The sequence below is a fragment of the Caretta caretta genome, chromosome 10 (genome assembly GCF_965140235.1).
Source record: "Caretta caretta isolate rCarCar2 chromosome 10, rCarCar1.hap1, whole genome shotgun sequence".
Taxonomy (NCBI): Eukaryota; Metazoa; Chordata; order Testudines; family Cheloniidae; genus Caretta; species Caretta caretta.
The window spans coordinates 18,823,779-18,849,176 of record NC_134215.1 but is presented as its reverse complement, the minus strand read 5'-3'; the positions used below and the strand labels follow the sequence as shown (position 1 = coordinate 18,849,176).

The 25,398-nt window shown below is 41.4% G+C and overlaps 1 protein-coding gene across 2 annotated transcripts in view; it reads left to right on the top strand.

Moving 5' to 3' along the window:
• The window catches only part of XYLT1 (xylosyltransferase 1), a 341,106-nt gene that overhangs the window by 299,049 nt on the left and 16,659 nt on the right, over positions 1-25,398 (top strand). The window contains exon 12 of one of the 2 annotated variants that reach the window (XM_048865755.2): positions 11,725-21,396. The exons of the other annotated variant lie outside the window; for it this stretch is intronic. Coding sequence (XP_048721712.1) covers positions 11,725-12,047 — 323 coding nt within the window. The 3' untranslated portion in view covers positions 12,048-21,396. Of the gene's footprint in view, positions 1-11,724; positions 21,397-25,398 lie in introns of those variants that run through there. 2 annotated transcript variants of the gene reach the window in all.

Genomic DNA, 25,398 nt, shown 5'->3' with positions numbered 1-25,398 from the left:
GTGAGATCAGAGCAAGTTTGTTGCTGTGAATATCTTTGCCATATTTTTTTACACTGCGAAATGTCATTAATATTCATAGCATCAGCCATTGTAAAGTGGCCAAATATGTAAACCTATCCTATTTAGTTTTCAGAAATTCTTTGTCTTTCTGACAGAGGAGCAAATAAACTGAGTCAGGCATTTACCTTACAGTGTAACATGCTGCTTCAGTAATACAAACATCACCAGGCAACTGCTGAGAGCAAATACAATCCTAATCTTCCTGACCAGGAGCTTGATTCCACACATTTTTTACCAGAACAGCTAAATTACTGATTTTTAACTTCTCACATGTTTGGATGGAGTACATTTTTGGGATTTGAGTCAACCAGCTCCTAACTGTGGGTGTTACTGATTTGTCTCTCTTAAATTAATTTATTCTATGTTCTTTGCTAATTTAACTGTCTAAATAGGTTGAATAGAAGATGTAGCACATACCTAGGCTGTGGTAGCAGTTACTAACTTGCTTCTTTTCGCTACATTGCTTTGAGTCCTAGTGGACAGTCCAGCATTTCCCAGACTTTAGTCAGGAGGCTTCTCTCTGTGAAGTCAAAGACAAAACTCACATTGGTTCAAATTCTAAATCCAGAATGATTCCATTGATTTCAGTGGAGTTACTCCAGATTTACACTGATGTAACAGACAAAAAAATTGACCCATTGACTTCCGTGGGAGAAGACAAGGCCCATATACTTTTTGTTAAACAGCCAACGTTACTGCGGTAATTGTAGTTTACTAGAGGTGTTAGATATAAAGCTTGGAAGCAATATTGTTTGCTAAAAGCAAACAAAGAAAAAAGCAGCAGGAGTGCTTTGCTAGTGACGTATTATCTCAGAAATTTGATGTGAAAATGAAAGAGAAATTTAATTCTAGGGGCAGATAGAGAGACACCACTGTAATTAAGGTTATATCAGCATTCACAATGAAAATCTCTGTTGTTTTCTCACTCAGGCACAATATTGTGCTCCAGGCGGAAAATTGTCATTTAGATTTGATTTCCCAGCTTTTGTCAGTTTGTCACCATTTTAATATTTAAACAGTTTTCTATGCCAAATAAGGACATTGTGCAACTATGGCAGAAAAATTAGAACTTCTAAAGGAACAATTTCTGTTACAGTTACAAACAATACAAAGGCTGCCAAAAAGGCTTATAGAATCAAGGAACAATGCTATTAGTCTTGTTTTAAGATTGAAAAAAAAATTACACATCAGCATTAGGTTCAGGGATTGTCAACAGAAGAGAGCAATTCATTTTTATTAAGAGATTTTCTAAATAATTCTGGCAAAGCTACCAGGCACATTTAGTTTACTTCAACATCTAAATGAAGAATGCCTTTTTACATTTCCAACTAATTAGTCCATGTGCACTGATGAGGACATAGGAGAGTTGCTAAGGGCAACCAGAATGCCACAAAGATTAAACCTCTGTGCAGAGTTTGGGAGGGGACAGAAAAGGAAGAAGATGGTTACAGAGCTATTAGAGACGATGAGATGACACAGAACACAAGGATCTGGGAAGCAGAAAACCTACAACCCCCCCACCCCGCAACTCACAGAGAAAATATGGACATTGATTTTACTTTTAAATTCTCACCAGTTATAAGTATATCCATCAGAATTATGTTATATGGCTTGGAAGAATCTTGAAGTTCTGGTTTTAATCCCAATTTTGAATGGGAACCATGCAGTACTGCTAATTCATGCACACTTTGTATCTGCTGAAGGCACTCAACATCACTTCCTATCTTGCTAGGCACCCAGCCTCCTACGGTCTGTTGTCTTACTGCTTACTAGGACTGATACGCTGTTTGTTTTAAGTACCATTTGATTGTTAAAACCCCTTTTAGAGAATAAGCAATTTACAACACATTGTTGTCGCACCATTTTTTTTTTTTTGCAGTGAATGTTAGAGCTGAGAAAATAATTCACAGAATAAATAACTCAGGCACCAGTACTCCTGTATGGTCCAGCTGCTTTGTGCCACTCCAGCAAAGCTCTTCTGGCTACCTTGGGAATCCCTTTGTAAACAGCTCTAGTCCACCCCCTACTGGACCTAGTATAGAATATGCCACTAGGGAGGAGGAAATAGGAACAAGTGCCAATGCCCTTTTGTGATCCCCAGGTACTGGAACGTTCCCAAGACAGCCAGGAATAACTTGAGGTGTGGGAGTGAAGCTGGCCCCTTGCCAACTCCAGGACAAGGGAGCCACACAGGCAGCCGCCCTTTCAGCTCTGCTTTGTCCTTAGGCGAGACCAGGCATCAGCCACCAGTGCATTTATTTTTATTATTTTATTTTGTTCGCTGATCTGGAACAGTCTTATGTGGTTACTGGATATGCACCATTCAGCATTTGAGCCGGCTGTTGCAAAGGGTCTCTTAAGTCACATGATGCTAGTTCTTTTCCCTGGTTGGATGAATTGCCTTATAACCATGGGAGCTTTGACTCTCTCTTGGAGAGGTGGTAAATTCACTGACAAAAAAATCGTTTGAGCGCTGAGTTATATAACATGTCAGCAGCAATTGAAGGGGTCATCTTACTATGGAGATTATCAGCAAGGAGGTGGGATATGGGGGTGGTGTACGGGTGTTATGTTATGTAGGTAAAAGTGTTGTGTTATAGGGAATCCTGCATGTAAGAATTAAGGGGTTGTAAAAAGTAGTCGTTAGGACTGTTTCTGTGGAGCAGGCTCGGTGTTTGAGGGCAGAGCAGGGGTAGATTGCTCCTGTTTAACACAGCTCACCTAAACACAAGTTTTGCCTTAGCAAAGAGAAGGCATCTGACTCTGTGCTACAGTGATCATGTGCCCTATTCCCTGAGTGTGCTCCACGACATGCAAAGGCAGAGGGCAAGTGTGATGGTTCTTGGGGTGCCCAGGACTGCGAGTTGCCTTGTTACCCCCTGCCTCCAGCATCTAAGAGAGAGAATTGCAGTGATTAAATGACACCAGCCTGTTAGTCACCCAATCACCCTCCTCAGGGCAATGCCATCCTCACTTTGTTCTGCGGGTCAACAGTAGGTGCACCCCAGTCGCTGGTTACTCACAATATTGAGTAATACTAGGTTTTCTATCCCCAAGGGGATGTTGAATCAAATCAGATGGTGTGTACAACTGAGGATCAGCTCCTGTGTAACATCACAGCACTGAGATACATTTATAGTGGAAACAATCATATGTTTATAATCAAAGGTTAAAAGAAAGTGAGTGAGGATAATAGAAACAGAAGGTTACATATAAAACAACATCAGTGCACACTATTTAGAGACTAAATTTAACTTTACCAGGCTAGTAGTCTGTCAAAAGAGCAATTTCATCTCACCCAAAGTTTACTTGCAGCATTTCCATCCTATGCTGCTTAGGATCCCATTTTCATGAATGTAGTTGCACTGCTCAGTTACTTACTCAGGTGCAGGATAAAGAGGTGTCCTTTTACTTTCTCCTTATATCCTCCAAAATTCATTGTTTTGTCCTCAGAGTCAGGATTCCTCCCCCTGGGCTTATTCCCCACTGCGCTGACTCTGCATTGCCATTACATCCTCATGTTGACTTCATATACAAACCTGGCCTCTGTTGTGTTGTCTCACAGTGCTTAATTTACACGTCAACCAAAGCATCCTTTGTCTTGCAAAAACCAGTTTGTCAATTCTGCCTTGATTCAGACTTTAGGACCATATTTTCATTTTGCATATATCACTTTTTCCATAATATCAGCACATGCATTTCACAACAATATTAATGGTCAGCGTGATCCTGGCTTTCACTTAAGATCTTACAGGACATCATTTATGGATAAGTACCATGAAAACATTGTGCTAGCTGTAGTGAGTTTTTCAGGCCTGTTAGGAATTACTGTTACAAAGCAGTGAACCCTTTGCTGGTGGAGTTGGGGAGCTAACCTCTGGCAGGCACAGACATGGCTTCCTCCCACTAAAGCCAAGAGGTACCTCATAACCCTGGGAAACATCATGTGTAGCTAAGGCATTGAGGGTTTCTTAAGGTCACAGCGAGTATATGTGTTATGAACTTATTTGGTCATTGCCGTAGAGGGCAGAGTTAAGGTTATATTTTGTGTACCTCAACTCTTTATTTCCTGGTTTTCAGAGGTTTTGAGTTTTGCTGAACTTCACATACTGGAAAGGCACAAGATACTACTGGGCAATCTTAACTCTGCATTAACAAAGGGTTTCTTTCAGTGAATTTCCTAGGTTGTTTTAACAAAAAGAAAAATGTTTTGTGTAGGAGCTAGTGTTCATTTAGGCAACTGTAGTTATCACATAGATTTGTGGTTAAAGTTCTACGGTGGCTACTTAAATGTAAAGAACGGTATATGATTCTGAAGGGCATAGCACTTTGTTATAGTGGAATTATCAAAATCCTCGTGCTTTGATATGTTTGGAGGGTGGAGTTCCTGACAGGGCAGGAAGAGAAATCCCAGACATGGTCTGCGTTCCACAACCTTGACAGTTTTTTACCCCATGTTGGTTACAGTAACTTTGAGAAGACTGGTGTGTCTTCGTCCTCTTTCAGCTCTCTCTCCAATCATACCACCATTTCCAGCTACCCATCCCCTTTCCATCTCATGAGGCCATTAGCACTTCAGGAACCATTAGCATGTAAAAAATGGCTCCTTGCTGTCTGGCATTCTGTGCTGCTGCATATACATATCACAGGCTGCAGCTTACTAGGCCTCACCCTTGGTTACATAGGCTGAGTTGTACACCAAGCTGGACCCTATGTCCGTACCACACCTCTCCCCCCAGGCGGGCCTCCCCACCCAATCCACACACCCTTCCAAACCAGCTTCCTCTTCCCCACACTCCATCCAGCCCCCCACCCCAGGCAGGAGTGGTATGTGCTTAGAGTTGTATTTCCTGGTTCTCAGACATTTAGATTTGCGTTACCTTAAATCTTCATTTCCTGGTGTTCAGAGCCTGAAGTTTACCACTCTCTGAAAGGCCACTGGGCACCACTGCATAACTTTAACTGTGTGTTAACTAAGTTTGGGGGCATTAAATGTCCTTGTTTTTTAAAACTATTCTCGTCAACCCCATTTACTAGCTCTCCCCCTTCCTGCCTCAGGCTCCTTGGCAATTCTCACGCAGGCCACAGAACGCACTGGCTGCATTTTGATCCTTTCAGTGCCCTTCATCATCTCCTTATTTCCCCTCACACTGCCTGCCAGCACAACTGGTTCTCCCTCTCCACAGAGAGACATGTGTCAGCATGGGACCCAGAGTTAAGAAGCTGGGGAGAGGACATCGGAACAGTGCAAGGACTAGAATACAATCAGTGAGGATATTTGTTGGGGGCGGGGAGACAGATATGGGGAGGAGTATGAGAGGAAGGATGGTCCAGTGATTAGGACCTGGGACTTGGGAGACGTGGGTCCAGTTCCCTGCTCCACAAAAGACTTGTGGTGTGACCTTAGGCATGTCACTTGTACGTCTACACTTCGAGCTGGAGGTGCAATTTCCAGCTCAAAGAGACATACCTGTGCTAGCTTGATCAGAGCTAAAAAGAGAAATGTCACCATGGCAGCGGGAGGGGCTGGTTGCCTCAAGTACATACGTATCATCTCAGACAGGATCAGACTCACAGCAGCTAGCTCCTCATGCTGCTGCGGCTACATTTCTGTTTTAGCTTGCTAGATCGGCCAGAGCTAGCGTGGGTCTGCTGGAAATTACACTTCCAGAGTGTAGACATACCCAAAGTCTCAGGGTCCATCTGCACTGGAGCTGGAGGTGTAATTTCCAGCTCAGGTAGGTGTACTTGTGCTAGCTTTGATGAAGCTAGCATGCTAAAAATACCTGTGTAGCCACAGCTACATAAATGGAGGAGCGGGCTAACCACCCCAAGCACAGTCCTGTCTGAAACCCAGTGCGTGTACTCAGGGCAGCTAGCCCACTCTGTCGCTTGCATCCTGCAGTTCTTCTGCAACCACATCATCCTCTCTGTGCTGTGTTAAGTTCTCCATTACATATGAAATATCCCAGGGGAGGATACATAAATCCCCTCTGGGAAAGCCCTTTCTTGGCTACTGTGGAGAGACACCACATTTCCCAAGCCAGCGTCTCAACTGTTTGCTGCTCCTGCTAGGAGGCAGAAATCTTTATATCGAGTTTCCTGTAGGTCATATGCTTCCTCCTAATCATGTGCCCTGCAACCACAACTCCCTTTTGATGGGACCCAAGGGTCATAACAGTGTTCTGAGTACATACCTCAGTGCCCTGTAACTATTACTTGATGTTAGTGAGTTAATAGTCCATATTTATAGATCATTCAGTTTAATGTATACTGGGAAGCTTTCATTTTGCCAGTTTTTTTGGGAGGAAATCCATGGTTACTCACAGTTGCTCAATCAATATGAATTGCACCAATAAGGATTATAACGATGGTGAAACCTAGTGCCACAACTGCTGTGAATTCAGGTGTCTGATGAGAAACCAGAGGTAATGTGACAGATAAACATAAAAGCAGCAGCAGGCAAACACATTGCTTCAAAGGAACAGTTATTCACTAGGTTCTGATTCGGAGAAAAACCCTACAGGCAAAAGGATTTGCTTAGAAATTTAGTTCATATCCAGTTGACAAGAAGCCCATTAGTTTCACAATGAGCAAATGCAACACTGTCTTGTTTGCAGCAAGAAAAGACAAACAAAATGTCAATAAAAAATTACCTCCTTGCCTGAGGGGTTCCGTGAAATTCAAGAAAAACTCCAATCTGTATTGTTTTAAAAAATTACAAACACAGTGTTGTTATGCACCAAGCTAGCCACACTTTCCACTCCTCTGTCCAGCTCTCTAACTTCTTTTTCCGCACATTGAAGAACCCAAAAAAAGAGTGCTGAAGTTTTAATCTTTGCAACAGACTATGGGATGCACAGCCATTAGAGAGAGAGAAATTATACTAGGAAAAGCTACTGAGGAGTCAAGTGTGCACCCAGTGTGGAGAATCAACAATAATTGAAGCAAAATTTTTATCCTAAGAATGTAATTTGGAGTGAATAAGCTATATTTTGCACTGATGTACATCTCATGCCCACCACTGAAATCAGAGAGGTTTCACTGGGATATACTCTCTCACAAAGAATTTGGCTTAGTGACTGCAGAGTAATTAATTATCAATAATATGTTATGACCATGACTGTTTTTACTATAAAATGTATTTTATTTGTATGGGGCCTGATCTTACACCCCTTCTTTTTTTCTGTGAGAGGAGAGCAAGGTCAGAGCCAAATATACCAATTTAATATACAGTATCAATGCTTTAGCTACATATGTGATGCTTCCCAGAAGTACCCAAAGTTGCGAGGCACCTCCCTACCACCTGGCTTTACTGTGAGGAAGCCTTTTTCTGTGCCTGCCGATGGTCAGCTCCCCATCTCTACCAGCCATGGGCAACACAAGTACTCCCCTCTCAGCCTACACAGGCCCTGCTGTCTCTCTCCAGGAAAGTGATGGGCACACTCCAACCTCTGAGCATCCCCATGGTGTGTCTAGTCCCTCTTCCACTGGCTGCTCACAGAATTCACAGGTCCCACAAGAGTAGTACACCCCAGTTTGCCAGTTGCATCTCAGGATCACCGCTCTCCTTAACACACAGCACTTAGATATGTTTACAGTGGAAAGAAATAAGTTTATTTAACAAATAGAGATTTGAGAAGAAGCAAGTAGATGGAATGGAAACAAGTGGCTACATATTAAATAAAATCATAACAGGCATTATAGAGCGTAGCCTTATCTAACCAGGTCCTGTAGAGTTTAGCTTACCCCCAAAGTCTTTGTCCCAGCATTTTACAGCCTGGCTGGCTGTGACCCTCTGTTTATAAGACATGTAGACTGGCAACTTGTGCCCTAGGCGAAGTATCCTGGGTTTTCCTCCTAGATGTATTCCAACAATCCATTGTCTTTACTCATAAACAGGACAGCCTCCTCCGTACTCATTGTTTTTTCCTGTAGGCTTCTTTCCTGTTAATTTTTGCAAACTGTGCTGGTGGCTCTGTATGCAGATAGACTCACATTGTAAGTTACACAAGGGTCATCCAGGAAGAGAACTGTCTCCTATCCCTGGCTTGAACTTTCTGTTGAGCTGTCTTAACTTACATACCTTAAGAACATAGTTTTCAGTATAGACACATAAGTCCTTAAATATCATGTGTACGTACATCCTGCAATGATTAGGATGACCAATGCTTTTACTGGCTGTTCGTAGAGGCCTCACATGCCATGCTTTGGTGCACTATTATGTAGATGTTAGAGTCAGGACATGCCTATAAACCCCTATGCACCCTTTATGCCCTCTGCCAGTTGGCATCAAGGGGTCCCTGGGTCACAGCATAATGCGCCTTTTACAAAAGTTGCTTATGGGAGGCAGTGTGATCCTATCAATGAGGAGTCCGGAAATCTGAGTTTTGTTCTCACTTCTGCCAGTGACCTGCTGCATGACACTGGGCAAGTTGCTTTGCCTCTTTGTGCCTCAGTTTCCCTGTGTCTTAAATGAGGATAATGATGCCCAACTTTGTAAAACTCTTTTAAGATCAGTGGATGAAAAGTGCCAGATCTAAGTAGAGCAATTATTGAATTCCACAACCTGTCTTTTAAACCAAAGAAAAAGCTTTCCACTTTATGCCACAACAGGACTTCTATCAAATGGGAAATATTGTTTTATTCTCTTAAGCAGAGTATTCTGTTAAGCAATCTTCTCTTGCATAGCTATATACTACTAATAATATTTTGTGAATACCTTTCATACAAGTCCATCTAAAAAGGCACTATAAACTTTTACAAATGGTGTGCCAACATTGTATTGCTCACCATTGAAATGCAGGCAGCTCCGTGACTCAACACATTAACTCCTCAATAGTGCAGAACAACATAACAATTTAATGATGGACATGCAAAATAGCATGCAACTACAAGGAGGAGTTATGAAGTCAAAATATAATTGCTCAAATTCAAATTTGTGAAGGACCCAGAGATTAATACCCTTATTCCAGCAAAAAATGCTCCGGGATCTTTTAACAAGTGGCCAGTTCCTTGGTTTTGTGTTTGAGTTGAAAGTCAGTACCTCTGTCAGTTCAGTGTTACAGTACTCTATTTGTTTTACCTTTTTGCTTAGGCATTCCCTTTTAATTAATAGGGTTACAAACAATCTTGCATATTTAGTTGCTTCCAAAGCAGGAAATTGAATTATGTGTCCTTGTTTTGTTTCCTACTACAGTCCTCTGTCAGACACGCATTTCTGATAGAGCTGCATGGCACAAGCCTGTTTTGTCTAATGGGTTTGGGGATAGGCAAAATCTTAGCTAAAATAGGGTTTCAGATGAATAAAGAAGCATCATGGACATGAGACAGGAATTGTAGACACTAGCATGTGATTTCTGGCCTGTAAATGATATCTGAACATAGTGTGACTTTCCTAGCCCTGGAGGGACTTGAATGAGCCCATTTTGTGTTCTAGACAATGTGTATCTTGGCAAAGTTAAGCAAATCCTTTATGTAACACTGAGTGCTGATGTTACAAGAAGTGAACTGAGAACTGAAAGAAATAAGTGTATAAACTGAGAATTCACACCTGTAAGGCGTTTTAGCAAAAGGTACATAGTGAATATTTTCATAGGGCCAGATTCTGCTTCCATGTACCCAAGGTCGGCTCTAGGATTTTTGCCGCCCCAAGCAAAAAAAATTTTAGCCTCCCTCCCTTTTTTTTGTGCCCCTCCGCCCCAACAGCGCCCCTTCCCCAAATCCCTGGCCCCATCTCCTCCCCCGGGCATGCTGCATCACCCCCCCACCCCCATTGCTTCCTGTGGCTTCCCCTCTTCGCAACCCCCACCCTAACTCACCTCTGCTCCCCTGAACACGCCGCCGCTCCGCTTCTCCCCCCTCCCTCTCAGGCGAGGGAGAGGCAGCGCGTTCAGGGGAGAGGCTGAGCGGGGGAGGGAGCACAGGCAGTAACGGGGGGGGGTAGAGGAAGCGCTCCCCACCCCAGCTCACCTCTGCTCCACCACTGCCGCCTCCCTCGAGCGCGTCGCCGCTTGGCTTCTCCTCCCTCCCTCTCTCGCCGCGCGAAACAAGCCTGGGAGGGAGGGGGGAGAAGCGGAGCGGCGGCCGCACACTCAGGGAAGCAGGCAGAGGCAAGCTGGGGTGGCGGGGGCACATTTCTAGGGGCGGCATGGCCGGCGCCGGAATGCCACCCCTAGAAACGTGCCACCCCAAGCACCTGCTTGTTTTGCTGGTGCCTAGAGCCAGCCCTGCATGTACCTTACTCTACAAATAGTCCCACTGAAGTCAATGAGGCATATCTGTTGTTCAGGGGTGTGAAAAATCCACACGCGAGAAATGTCGCTGTGCTGACCTAACTCCTGGTGTGGACCGGGCCAGGCCTTGCTGTTGTCTCTTGGGGAGGTGGATTAACTACAGTGACAGGAGAACCCAGCCCATCACAGTAGTGTGTGTCGACACTGAAGCAGCAGCTGTGCCACTGTACCATTTTAAGTGTAGACATAGCCTTAGTATTTGCCTTTAGTAGGTTTATTTTTCTTTTTGTTTCTGTTTTGTTTCTTTTTGTAATTTCATAGATATGACTGAATATTAAGATTTTGGGCAATGTGCCACATTTTAGTGAGTTAAAAGAATTGCAGCAAGGAAAAAAACCACAGTGCACTAAAGGGTATTATTAGGCATTACTCACACAAGAGCTTGAAATGTGATTGCTATTAAAAATATGTTTCCAATAAAAATGGTTCAACCTGAAGTGCTTCCAGGAACCACACTGGGGTCATTCATTACATCAACCCCATCTACACTGTCCAACACAAACATCTTTTCAAGTTCTGGGAATGATACCACCCAGATTTTGGAGGTAGGTCAAGCTAATAAATGTATGGTGACATATCCACAGTCTTTCAAAGATAGGGAGGAGTGAATCTGTTCAGAAAAAACAGCCCCAAGTCTCAGCCATTTCCCCAAACCAAACACTTTAAGATAACACTTTAAGTCTGAAAAAGTTTGGCAGCCTTTTTTGTACCAAATATTATTTAACTTTTTTCTCCTTTGAAATACAGTTCCTTGTTCCTCTAGCTTTGATGTGATGATCACAGTGGTTTTTTAGGTCTCCCTTTCATTTCTCTGTCCTCATTTCACCATCTGAGGGTTAAGTCAGTCAGCCCATCTATGTTTGCTGTTGGGACAGAACCCAGTTGGAAAGTGTGGAGTTTAGGCTTAGAGCAGAACTGAGCATTGTTTAAATTCCAGTTCTGAACTTCACCCATTTTATCCGATTCTCCTGTAATCGGGGCAAGCTCTTTGGGAACTGGATTGTTCCATGTTTGTACAGCACCTAAGTTTAATAAGGTCTTGGCTCATGACTAGGGCTCCTCAGTGCTATGGTAATACAAAGAATTAATGATAATAGTAATACTTTCAAACCAATCTCCTCATTATTTTGATAATGTAGCCGTCTCATGATTTGGGATTTTGTTTGAGTATGGGAAAACCTAGAGCATGTGAGATCTAAAAGCCTGGCCCAACAGACCACACATCCTGGTTACACAGGACAATCTCAACACTGGTCAACGCTATGGAAATTAAGTTTGATGCACCGGTAACCTTTGCATTTTGTTTAGGTCCTAGAGTTACATCCCAAATGCTGTATTTGTTACAGGGCTCTATTTTTTGTATTTTCAGAAGAATCTGTGAGGTTGCACAGTGGGCCTCCTAAGAACGCATACATGGAGCAGAGCTTTCAAGGCTTGAATCCGGTTTTAAATATCCCTATCAAGGCAGCTCAAGTGGACCAGGCAAAAAAGAATGCAGCGCTCATAGGTACCAAGCTGGAGAACTGGGTGGACACCTTGGTCAGCAGCATATGGTCAGCGGTGGATGTCTGTAGCACAGGTCCAACTTCCTGTCCAGTCATGCAGGCTTGCAGTCAAACAGCCTGGAGCTCCCTGAGCCCAGACCCTAAGTCAGAGCTGGGTCCCATTAAACCTGATGGGCGTTTGAGGTAGCATCTGGTATACCCTTCTTTGGCACGGGTTTTAAAAGAGAATTTAACCTTGCTTATATATGAACCTGACTACAGATTCCAAAACCTTGATGAAACTTTTTGTTGTCTATTTTTAAAAATCTGGCAAAATCTTTGGCATTGTTTCTCCTTCAGATCCATCAGTCTAAGCTTCAGCAGCACTGTGCATCTCCTCTGTATCTTCTATAGAGTCACAACCCTTCTTCATTCACTTCATATCTAAAAGGCGCCAACATTTTCTTGCTCCGATTATGAAATGGTAATATAGCACATCTGGTATGTTCAGAGGGTAAAAAAGAAGCAGTTGCTAAAAATATCTTCTGTCAAAAACACCTATGCATATTTTGAATATTTACATTTTAATTATTTTGCTACCATAAATAACCAGAAACTCCAATATATCTTTACCGGGAAGAATGATCTATAAAATATGGTTAAAATGTTTTACAAGATAAAAACATTGGGACCCACCCTGACTATTTTTATAATGTTAAGAATTTCTAGGCTTGATTCATCATTGTGTTAACTCCAGTTTCAGACCAGCGTGCATCACACTGGCATAGAAACCAGGCTAACAGAGTGGTGAATTAGGCTTCCTCTCTCTTTTTAGAAGTCAGACATTCTCATCTATTTGATGATCTCTGAACAAAATGAGTGTTATAAAATTATATTTTTTATTCCTATTATGAATAGTCATCAGTCACCACAAGGTCTGGGCACCACTTGCAGTATTAAAAACAAGTATTCTTATTACCCAAAGTCCAGATTCTTGTCCCCATTGAAATCTGCATTTTAAAAAAAATCCACACAGAACACCCTCTGCATATAAGCAGGTGTGTAAATTCCACATATATCAGCAGGTTTGTGCATGCAGCTTATATGTGTGGATGCTCAGACCCAGGCTGTGATACTCCTGCTCACATGGCAGCATACCCTTTTCCATGAGTAGCCTGATTGGGTTCAATGGGCCAACTCACAGTGTAAGATTCTACTCTGAGTTAGTCAAAGTGGCAGAATCTGGCCCTTAATGATTTAGGTTTGGAACCTTTTCCATTGATTTCAGTGGGTGAAACACTGGGACCTAATTATGCAGTGAGCTGATTCTGCACTATTTTAAGTAGCGGCTAACTAGTCTAACACTAATTGCCTCTGTTGGTCCCAGACCTGCCAGTATTCATGAAGAAGGATAGTTTTGAGATTGCATGGTACATCTGGAAGGTTGTGGAGAGTGGCACCTTGAGTGTAATGGAGATTCCTGACTGAAGCCATGAATTGAATGAAGGAGAGCAAATGCCCTTCTTCAGAGTGCTTTTATTTTATTTTATTTATTTTTGTCAACAAGCTCTAATCTTGCTTATATTGACCCTTTTGACTCTTGGGCAGGCTGCATCCTGTTTAAATACAGATGTGATACATCATTTGAACCTGAGCTTTCAACACTGAAAAAAATCCAATTTTAAATTGAGGACTTTTTAAAATATTTTTCTTATATGCAAATTCATCTCCAGCTGAAGCATTTTGCATGTAATGTGCACTTTTATTTTGTGGGCCCTTGAGTACAATGTACCCAGAAACTTCAAGGAACCTTGATGAGATTAATTATAAAATGCCCTGTTAATTTAATAAAGTAAGGTGTCTGTTTTCCCTTCTGTGGCATGTATAACTTTCATTACCGCTAATGAGAGTTAAGCTCACGCATCAGGAAGGAAATAGACCCTTTAATCTTTTCATAACCACATATCACAAAAAAGGTTGAATTCTCTTTTAAATAATGGTTGCAAAATTACCATAAAACAGAGATCCCAATGGCTTGTTATATTTTTCTCCATTTAGTTTAAAGCTCCTGCAGTTTGCTTTGGACTTGAAATTGCAATGTCAGCTGTGCTGGCATTAAGGCAGAACATTTAAATGTTTATCTGGAACAAAGGTGGATGCATAGGAGGAACAGTTTAGATATTTATTTTTTATGTTTTTAGTCAATGACTAATTAGTAGGTGCTGCTTTTGCAGCTTGAAGATTTTATCTTACTAACTAAAGCTGCCTTTATTAAGAAAAGGCCTTTTCCTCCTCAGACCTCCATTTCTTTCTACCTTCTTGATTTTGACAGTCTGGGAGGTATAGTTCTAGAAAAGCTTGTAGTTATTAGAGCTGGTTGGAAAGTTTCTGTCTAAACAATGTTCCTGTTTTTCAGCTGGCTCTAGTGGTGAGTGTGTTCAGACCAACATTGCCAACAGGTTTATATAATAGAAACACTTCTCTTTCAGTGCTTTTTAAAAAATAATAGTTTTTATCTAACATTCCATCAGAAATGTCAAATCTCCAGGGGACCACTAATCTTCACTATGAATTTAGGGTTTTAGCCACATTGACCTAATGGGAATTGCAATGGCTAAAGTAAAAGCCCTGCAGATCAAGTGGAGATTATCACATTCAGTCATGGATTAGGGTATAAATAATAAGATTCATCCACTCTCCTAGTCTTTAGATCATTCCAGTTAAATCTGCTGATGAATTCATGAGATCTGGACTCTTGCGCACACACACACACACACAGATAACCAGGTTTTTAAATTTGATACCTTTTTTATTATTGAGGAGTGTTTTTTTAATGCTTTGTTGGGAAGTTCTCATTATTAAATTTCTCAAACAGAAGTTGGAAACAATCCAGTCTCTCTTTTATGGATAGAACAGTAGCCACCACTTGTATCATTTAAAATATAAGAGATTCAAAGGACTTTGTTTTAGTTCTTATTTCACAATTTTTAAAAATCCCAAATTGTTGGTGACACATAAATTTTATGCTATGTTGTAAACATCTCAAAAGAAATATTTTATAGTATTTTATTTTCTAAATAACAAAAAGAGTCTATAAGTACTGTAGCAAGCCGGCAATGCCCGTGCTGCTATTAAAATACTAGAGGTAAAAATAAAGGGTCAAATCCTGCAGTCCTTCTTAGGCAAACTTCTGTGGATGGATGATTCTGAGTACAGTCTTTAGACTCAAGCCCAGCATAAGTGAAAGTATGACACTGGGCTATGAATAAAGTCTGTATGTGTTTAAAAGCAGCAGAGAATGAGACTCCTCGAGAGCTTCTCAGTTCACAGCATTATTTGAGGTGAGTGTCAAGCTTTCGACCGAAATGATCATGTTCTACCATAGCTGCTATTCTGCAGAATACAGAAGAATACAAAATATAATGGACAGTGTGTCATAAAGTTCTATAAATTATGAAGTGAAAAATCATGGCAAGCAAGACTGTTTCTATTTGCGAACAGAGCCTGCCCCAAAATTATTACTAAGGCAGTATTGCTAAGGTCTAGATTCTGCTCAGTGTCTTTTCTAGTTCTAAAATACCGGGCACTTGATACCTATGATGAACATTATATCTTGTTAGAAGAGAATAACTTTCACAGATCTTACATTTGGTAAAAAGGAGAATTCGAAGCAGGGAGCCACAGTTTACATGAAACAAACAAGTTATACATGTGTTCATTTGAAAGTTCTAATAGTATTTTCAGAGCGTGCTGGCTAGTGATATTTTCTAAGATTCCATTTGAAAGCCGGCTGTGACCATATCCTTCCATGGGAGAAGCGTGTATTTCCGTATGCACTGTGTGGAGTGATGTGCTCATTTAAACACCATGCCCCTGCCACTAGATAGACATGTGGCACTTGTACAATCAACCAGCCTGATTCAGGCCAGAAAGATATGTGGCAAAATGCAGAACATCTGCCTGCATACCCTTTTTTATTAATTAAATCCAAAGTGAATTCTAGTGATATGCAGACCTGCTTCCGTGGTGATATTATACCTTGAGGCGAACAGAAATTAGTTCAAATGAGTTTATTTTCTAGATGTGGACCAGTTTTTTTATTTATAAAGTTTGACTGGATATGGAGTAATAATATTTATATATTAGGTTTCTGATGTGTGACATTTTTAGTATTAAAATCATGTCCTCGTTTTTGTTCTATATGGAGGGCTGAAGGGACAGAGTATACTAACAATTTTCTCATTGGCAAGTACTGCTATAAGCTATATCTCTATTGCTAAGTGTAGAGAGCTAGGTGTATACAGTAGGGTGTAACAGATTAACTTTCCTAGATACTGGCTTCAACGCAAAAAATCTTGCACATACCGTTGCTTTAATGATGATCCTACAGCACCTTCCAAAGGATCAGCTAATGGGTATTCAGCCTCCGGCCATCTTTCACAAATCTAATGGTACCAGTAACATCACAATCCCTTTTATTCACTAGTATAGGGAAGAGGGCGCTAGAGACAGTGATTCAAACAAAGAACTGAGAAAATCCAAAGCCTTCGAAAGGAGGTAATGCAGGGTAAAGGAAGCACCAACCTTAGAAAGTATTTCTATATTGCAACAGAGGGGAAGCTAAACTCGTTCTTATCTATTTCACTCTAAGGCTCAGGAGCACTGGGATTATGGGATCTTGGTTTTGACTTTTCTGATTAAAAACAAAACCCAGCTTTTTATTTTGTTTGGACTCTATGGGGCAACTCTCCATCGATTTCAATGGCAGCTACAGCCCTTACACAAGGTTGAATCAGGTCCCGCAGCTGGGAACGGGCTTCCCAGCACAGGTAGACAGACACACACTAGCTCTGCAGTGTGGCTGTAGCAGCTCTTGTCCATACCCAGGGGGTTGGGCAGGTTTGTACTCGGCCACCTCGGCTACTGTGCTATTTTTAGTGCACTAGCTCGAGCACACCCACTCTGGGAAGCAAGCTCCCAGCTGCTCTGTGGACACGCTCTTAGTTTGAAACAGAACTGTCAACTTGCCCATAGCTATAATGCCGTGCTCCCTCGCTTCCACAGATTGCCTCTTACTCTCTGCTTGGAAGTAGCCATGAGAATGCCTTCTGTCTTTCCCAGAACTCCAAAGCTTAAACCAACTGGCCAGACTAAGCCTTGGGCTAAATCCTTTATCTTCAGCTGAGTTGAACTTCCTTATACGAAGGCTGAATTTGAATTCCTGCGAATCATATAGTAGCATTTACCATCTTGTACAAGTAGGTTATACTATGCTGTATATCTGTATTGTCAGGAGAAGTCATGAAAACAACAATATTTCTGCCGTTAACCTTTTGATTGTTACAACATGGAGCTGCATCAGAGTGGCAGTTTTTAAAAACTGGAACAGACGTCTTTCTGGACCCTCCCCCTTTTTTTATCTAAGACTTACAGCTTGACTGTTTCAAAACAAAACCCTTTATGAGTTTAAATTGTTTGAGTTCTAAGACCCCTATTCGTCCCCTCAACCCGCAAAGGCGAGAGGGGAGAATGCTCCCCTCAGAGTGAAAGCAGGCCACTATACCATGAAGCCACAGAACAGCTTTTGTGGCTGTAATGTAGATCAAAAGGAGAACACATCCACTTGTGGTCACAGGGTGGAACTGCCCTGCCACAGGCTCGGTCGTTTTCAGTGCTTTTAGATTTATTATTAAACAAATGCTGGCTGTAGATCAGAGAGTAATTCACGCATCCATACATGTTCGTATGTTATTTCTGATCATATAGACTGGAATTTTCATAACTCCTAAGGGAGTTGTGCACCCATCCCGTGTGGACCAACTCCCCCAGACTGCATTGAAACCCCAGATATAAATGAGAAAAGTTTGCTTTTGAAAGCAAATCAGTTTGCTCAGTGCAAAGATATATAGAAGGATGCTCTGAAGGTGCTGGTAATCATCAGGGACTATCTTTCCCCCATTCTCAGAGGTGGTGATATGTAATGTATCCAGTAATAACTTATTTCAGAGTAGCAGCTGTGTTAGTCTGTATCCGCAAAAAGAAAAGGAGTACTTGTGGCACCTTAGAGACTAACCAATTTATTAGCTCACGAAAGCTTATACTCAAATAAATTTGTTAGTCTCTAAGGTGCCGCAAGTACTCCTTTTCTTTTTTTAGTAATAACTTAGTTTATTTTAACAGAAAAATACACACATCAGGTGGTGGTTAGCAGCATCTCCTAAGGTTCCTTACTCCAGTTTGCTAATGGGAAGTAACATTTTAATGCATTATTTTATTTCATCTATACTAAAGAATGATCCTAGGCCCCAAACATAGGGTGCTTAGGATATTACCTCATATGAACACTTCAAGCATCAGAAGTAAAGTAGATTTCACAGCATTGTCCCCTGTTCTCAGGATCCTGAAAAGAGTGCTCTCTGGGGGTTGGAATCCATGCGGGGTGGGGGCTAGGGTTAGGGAATAGGTGACCCAGTATTAGGAAACAATAGGGTCGGGGGATTTGCATTGTTCCCCGGCTGGCTCTGCAGGAATTACCTGAGAGCACAGCCTCTCGCTCTGTTACCTTTCTGGAAGAGCTTCCTCCACAATGGGTCTCCTTTGCTAAAGAGGTCACCAGAACAGCCACAGATGCCCCTAACCACAGTGGGGCCACACTACAATGCAGCAGCAGCAGGAGATCTGGGGCTCCATAGCCAGTACATGGTTTCCATGTGGATCCCAGGGGATCAGTGTGGTTTGTGTGAGAGGGATCTCTCTCTCCTTTCATTGGGCAGAGAGGACAATGTGGGGAAAATTCTGCAAAGGGATCCTCCTGGGATATTCCTGCCCTCCAGCCCTCTCCTGCAGGTTTTGCATGGGAGGGGTTGATCTGGCCTCGGGTATGGAAATCTTGTGTTAAATAGTCTCTTTCATTGTGTAGCTTGAGCATTCACAAACATCTCATTACTGTTGAGTGGTGGAAATAATAATTATATTGCATAGCAGTCTGTTAGAAGGTGCAGAGTACAAAGGGAGATTTGAATGGTTAATTGCACAATTCCACATTGTAGGAGTACAACACAATGGTCCTGATTCTCCCCGCACACCACTTACCACTGGTTTAACTCCATTGACTTCACCGGAGTGACTCTTGATTCACAACTGGTGTGAATGAGAGGAGTATCAAGCCCAAAATATTTTTAACTGAAACAACGAGATTTTCACGTTAGCTGACATGAGGGCCACGGTAGCATTTAGGCTATTTTCAGTTACATGTGGTGTTTTCTGTGATGAATTGTGATGCGGTAATACTGCAGATGCCCTGTTTATTTGGTTCTCGTATACCAACAATAGTGTATAGATCACTCTTTGCTGTTTGCTTCAACCTTGGTTACCTTCTTTTGCCCATGGGTGCTATCACAGCTGCTACCTCACTATGTCTGCAAACAAGTTTACCTGACAACAACAAAAAAGGTACCAGAAATCTCCTTGAGCTGAATGTACAATCTATGCAAATTCTCTCGCTATTTTGTTACAACTTGGAAGTATTACTTGTAACCTTGCCAAATAAACAGCAAGATATTGTACAGGTGCCTCTGATAACAGAGTAACAATTTTCTGCACGGATCATTGCGCTGCATTTGTACATTGTAATGACTTACTTGTCTTTGGTTCTGTTGTAATTAACACCCTTGACTGAGAAGACAGTCGTTCCTCTTGTAAGAAGGGCAACTTCAGTTTGCTGGGAATATTCTGGAGGAGAAAGTCGACTGCAATTTTTTTCATTTTTCAAGTTTACCTACAAAAAAGGCCCAAGCCTAAAGGTCAGAAATTGTATCTTGGTTTAGATTTCCTGGAGCAGATCATATCATTTTGAATTTCTAAGTGTATGTTCACATTGTGACTTTCTGTGAATTGCCCGATTAAAAAAGCCTTACTTTCTTCCTTTTTTTTAATTGTGGCCTTAACCTGTAGTGGAAAGTTAGATGTTGTCTCTTTCTCTCGGTCTGTTGTCAACCTAATTAATAAAAGGCACCTTGAGATTTCTGTTGCAACTCAGAATTGTGTAGCTATCAGCAGACACTTCACAAATACAATTGGAATTGCTTACAATACAGTCTTCAAGAAAAAAAATGACCTTCCCTTTGGGCAAAAGGAAGGCTTGAATGCACCTATAATCCTTAGCAAATTATGAGAATTCTCTTCTGCAACATATTATAGCTAAACTGGGTGGACTAATTACCTACAAAATGCTAACATCATGACTTTCTGTATAGCTGTACAGATTTGGTCTGTTACACCAGCATGATCCTGGAGTAACTCCACTCGCTCCAGTGTGACTTCATTGGAGTTCCTCTCTGATTTACAATAGTGTAACTGAGAAAGAATCTGTCCTGGTGACTTTTATGTAATTCAATGAAGATTAAAAATCAGAAGAACTTCTGACATTTAGGGCTAGATTTTTAAAGGTATTTAGGCTCTAAAGATGTAGATAGGTGACTAACTCCCATGGCTTTTAAAATTCCCATATGCACCAATTCACATCTTTAGATGCCTAACTACTATTAAAAGTATGGCCCAGTCTGATCTTTGGATCAGGTTCAGACACTTTTCTTTTTAACTCTTTGCTTCATTGGCACTGAGAACAGTAGAGTTTCAATAGTCCCAGTATTCCCAGCAGGCTGGCAGTGCTTTTAAGGACCCAGAATGTGGTTCTCAACCTATTTACCATTGGGGGCTGCATCCAATACTACCTGTATGGCCCTGAGGATGTCACATGGGCAGCAGCTGGATGCTGATTGGGCTGCAAGTGGCCCATTGGCTGCAGGTTGAGAATCATCTTTTTTTTCTTCTGATAGTGGTACAACCCAAAGACCCCAGAAAAGGGTTTACACAGAAAATATAGTGTATGACACACACACATTAATTTGAGCTAATGAAATTATCTTTCTAACTTTGTCTCTTCATTTTTGTTCCATTGATTTGGATTTTTTGTATTGGTTAATGTACTCCATAATAAGTTATTAATGTTCCCTCAGAGACTGGTAGTGATATAGTTTTCAGAAATAACTATTTTGTTATATATCATAATATGCATAAAACTGTACAGAAATATTTTGTAATCTATTGATTAAGAAAAAACCATGTATATACAGTAAAGTTTAAAAAAAATTGGAAATTCAAATGGCACACACTGAAAGATGTAGATATTTTGCTATTTATTTAAAGGAGTATTTTATGAGATATTAAAATGTCTTAAATTGACCGGTAATCAAAGTTCAGAAGTCAGAATGCTTTTCTTGTAGTAGAATGTGATTTTCAGCAATTATTGCACTACCCATTTTTGCACCCTTTTGTCTTTCATTTAGCAGAAAAACAATGTGCCTTAGCGGTATTCTTTGTCTATGGGAGTTTGGTTTTTTGTCCGACAAAGCAAATTTTTTTGCAGAAAAAGAAATGGATGTATTAAATACTGTATTATACCAAAAACACTGCGGTTGTATATAAATGCTTTCTGTCATACTGTGTTTTCAGATGCAGAATTTTAAAATTAAAAAAAAGGCAGTCTTTAGGAATAATTGTGTGATTTACTCTTTTCATCTCAATCTAATTTAAACATTTTTTTTAAAGAGACACACAGTCTGGTGATGTTTACCAAAGGACTTGAAAACAGGAACCCTTGAATTCTAATCCCAGTGCTGACAATTTCCTCTCCTGGGTTCAGCTTCCCAATTTCCCAAAATGGGGTAAGGCATACTAAGGATATAGGGGTGTTTTGGGAACTAGGTAGTATTTGTAAAGGACTTTGAAGATGTAAATGTTGTGGATCCATTTCTGCAACCCTCACACACATGAACATTCCCTACTCAAGTAAGCAGACCCATTGACATTAAGAATTAGTCACAAAGGTGTTTGTAAAACTGGTTAACCACACCCCATAGCACAAATTCCAGCCTGTCATGGAAATCCACCAAGGCTCTCAATATTTAGAGAAAGGGGGAAAGGACTCTACCTACACTCAAAATATGATTTCCACATCTTGGATTCTAAAGACACTGCAATGTGTCCTGACTTTAGCTATCCCATAGCTCCCTGATCTGCTGGGCCAGATTATCCCTAGCTTTTACACGGGTGCATAAGGATTGGGGAGGAGTGCAAAGAGCCTTCCGACCCACTTTGTGCTCCATTTCCATCGCCCATAGACAAATCTGGAGGAGTGTGGGAACTGCTTCCTCTGTACACCCCTGAGGCACAAATCACCCCAAAAAGAGTAGGGAGAATAAGAGTCCTTAACTGTGACACTGAGCGGTCTGTATGCAGAGATGGGAGTTGGTACAACCAGCAGCTGGTATTATGCAGCTGACTGTCTGCAGAGATGGTGAAGTGGGTATGCCCCATCTACACTGAAGAAATGTTTCCCCTGGGCTGGGTCAGATCCCAAAGGGTCCAGTGCCTAAATCGTATCCAATAGGTGCACTTAGCCATTGTTATGCTCCACACAACGTCTGTCTTTCGCAGAACAGAAATGAACAACGTTGGTATTTGTCAATAGGCTATTCCACAGAGCCCAGCTCCACCGGATCCGAGAAGTTCCCAAACATCAGTGAACGTCTCCCGCGGAGGGAGGTCACTTGGTTGTGACTAAGGAGAGATATTGTCATGCTGTCTGGCATGGTTCACAACTGGGAGTGCCAAACTCCGGGCAGACTGTCAAAAAACAGGACAGACACCCCACACTGGCGGTGTGTTCTATAGTTAGATTTTACCAACCCAATAACAAATGTGAACTCCTAGATCACTGTGACAGTTCTACAATGGCATCACAGACACTCCCCTTGGGCACTCCAGTCTGTCTTGCTACCCAGGCAAGCTGGACTTAGCGATAAATAGTCACTTACACCAAAGATCACAAAATGTTCAGGTTGCAAAATGTATCTGTCGCTTACCTGAGGTCAATTTGTACCTTAAAATCTCATACCAGAGACAATGTTTGTAGCCAGTCCTGTAATAAACTATCTAAAGGTTTATGAACTAGGAAAAAGAAATGTTATTTACAGGTTAAAGCAAGCATACATACACAAATGAGTCTGTAATTCAAAAGGTGACAGCAGTGTAGTAAACTGTTAATTCAAAATGTCTTCAAGGATAACCCATGCCAAGCAGCATGGAGATAGATCTCTTTGCTCATGTTTAGGAATCTTTGCCCCTGAGGGTATGTCTACACTGCAGTTAAAAATCTGCCGCTGGCCCATGCCAGATGACTCGGGCTCAGTGTAAGCATCTGGGCTTGGACTGGAGCCCAGGCTGTAGGACCGGAGCCCAGGCTGTAGGACCTTGTAAGGTGGGAGGGTCCCAGAGCTCAGGCTGCAGCCCAAGTCAGAACATCTACATCGCAATTTACAAGCCCCTGCAGTCCAATCCCTTTGAGCTCTAGTCAGCTGGCATGGGCCAGAGGCAGGAGTCTAATTGCAATGTAGACACACCCTCAGAATACAGACAGCATAAAAGAGATTAGAGTGGAGGAACTAAAAGTATCTCACAAGGAGAAACAGAGTCCAAACTGATGGCATAAGTCCACGCATAGGTTTCTCCTTTGATAATACACAGTACCTTTTTTGCCACCAATGGGCCAACTTGTATGCAGGGCAAGACCTTTACCTTAATTAATATGACTTTTCCTGTTTGGTGAGTTACACAATTAGTGTTTTACAATGCAAACGCTCAATATAACTTACACCATGGCTGATAAAGGTTACAAGTGAGATCAATACATTCAGCATCCTACAAGCATTTTTAAAGTCTAAACAGTAAACACATTCTTAGATGTTAAGTGGATAATATCTATTTTGATCATGCTAACACACAGGTAAGCAAGACTGGCTTCCAGCTGTGCATTTGTAAGTGTTCAGTGAGGCTTGGGGCCTTGGCATGAGCTGTCACCTGGTCTGCCAGTATCAAAGATATCCCTTTTGGTTATTGTGTTTGTTCATGAGTTGGTGACTGGTGTGTTTAGCAATGTCATTGTGAGTATACTGAGTGTTTTGGATTGTCTCTGCTGCAATTGTCTGATACAGGGTTGCCTGCATAGGGCATGCCTGAGGGCTGCACACAATCTTTGACATCATCAGAAAATAATCTGTGGATTTCCCATGCACCCTTGAGCAAGGCAGAGAGTTCTCCTGGCAGCCAAAAGTGCCTCTGAGCATTTTCACCTGCAGTTCAGGAATGCCATTTTCTTCTGGCACTTAAGTGCGATGAGCTGAGCTCATACATAGGGAACACACTACCAGTGTTTTAGTCCTGGCACAGAGGAAAGATTGTCTGCAAAAAACAACAAAAAAATTTCACTAAGTTTTATTCAGAGGACCTCAAAACCTATCATTGTCCTTTATTGGTGAACCAGGGCCCTGATTAAACATGCATTTAAGTTCTTTGTTTAATTGGGGCCTACAGCTTGGGTATGAAGCGCCTCTGAGAAGATAAACAAAGTGACTTCCTAGAGAAAGGGCCATCTGAGCAGTCTACAAAACCATACTAACAGAGAAACATGTCTGGCAACTACAGAGACTGTATATACTTCTAGCAGAGCTATTACCATCCCAGTTTGCATCAGCCATTCCTAATCAATCTTCATCTGAATAAATATTTAAATAGAGCAGAACCTGGCTAATTCACACTCATGACTGGGAGACCCATTACTAAATATAGTGAATTAGAGTAAGTGAAGACTTGCAATCGAAAAAGTTTATTTTGTTCCTCTCTTTTGGCAATAGCTTAGTTTTATTGCCTGTGTGTAATACTTCATCTGTTTGTAAAGAATTGTAGCATATTTTCCAAAAATAATTAAATTTTAGACATCACTACTGTGAATTGCTGCTAAGTCTTTGGTGAGAAATAAGGTGAGACTACCATTTTTATGTATGTAAATGACGATGTGTGCAGATGAATGAGGTATTTAAAAACATTTCAAAAGACATAGATGGCAAATTGTCAATCATTCTGTTAGGATATAGATATTCAGGCCTGTCTGTAAAGGCCTATACTCTAAGAATTTAGGTGTATTCCTATCACTTGGCTAGTTAGAGGTATAAAAGAAAGAATCAAAATCACTGTCTGCCAGTGTAAGGGCCTTCTCTTACTGTGACAGTCTGAGGCCCTGTTCTTAGGCTAAGGCCTTTGGCTAAGCGACAGAGGCAGCCATAAGCTGGGAAGTGAATGGTCACCTCCTCACATCCCAAACTAGTCACATTGAAATAAGGTGCTATTGGGCTGTTAGGAATTTAATCCTGTCCTTATAGTGCCTATCACCTCCAGAGAAAGGGAAGTGCCTAGAAGCTGTAAAAGGAAATTGAGGTTGATAGTTTTCTGTCTGGTAAGAACTCACTTATCAATAGACACAGCTGGGAAACTCTTATGTCTTTACAGATGTAGTTGTGAAATCCTCACTTCTGTATTGTTTTGTCATTATAGTTCCCACTTTGCTATTGTTTATTGGCATGGTCTCTGTCTGGTTCCGTGATTGCTTCTGTCTGCTGTATAATTAATTTTGCTGGGTGTAAACTAATTAAGGTGGTGGGATA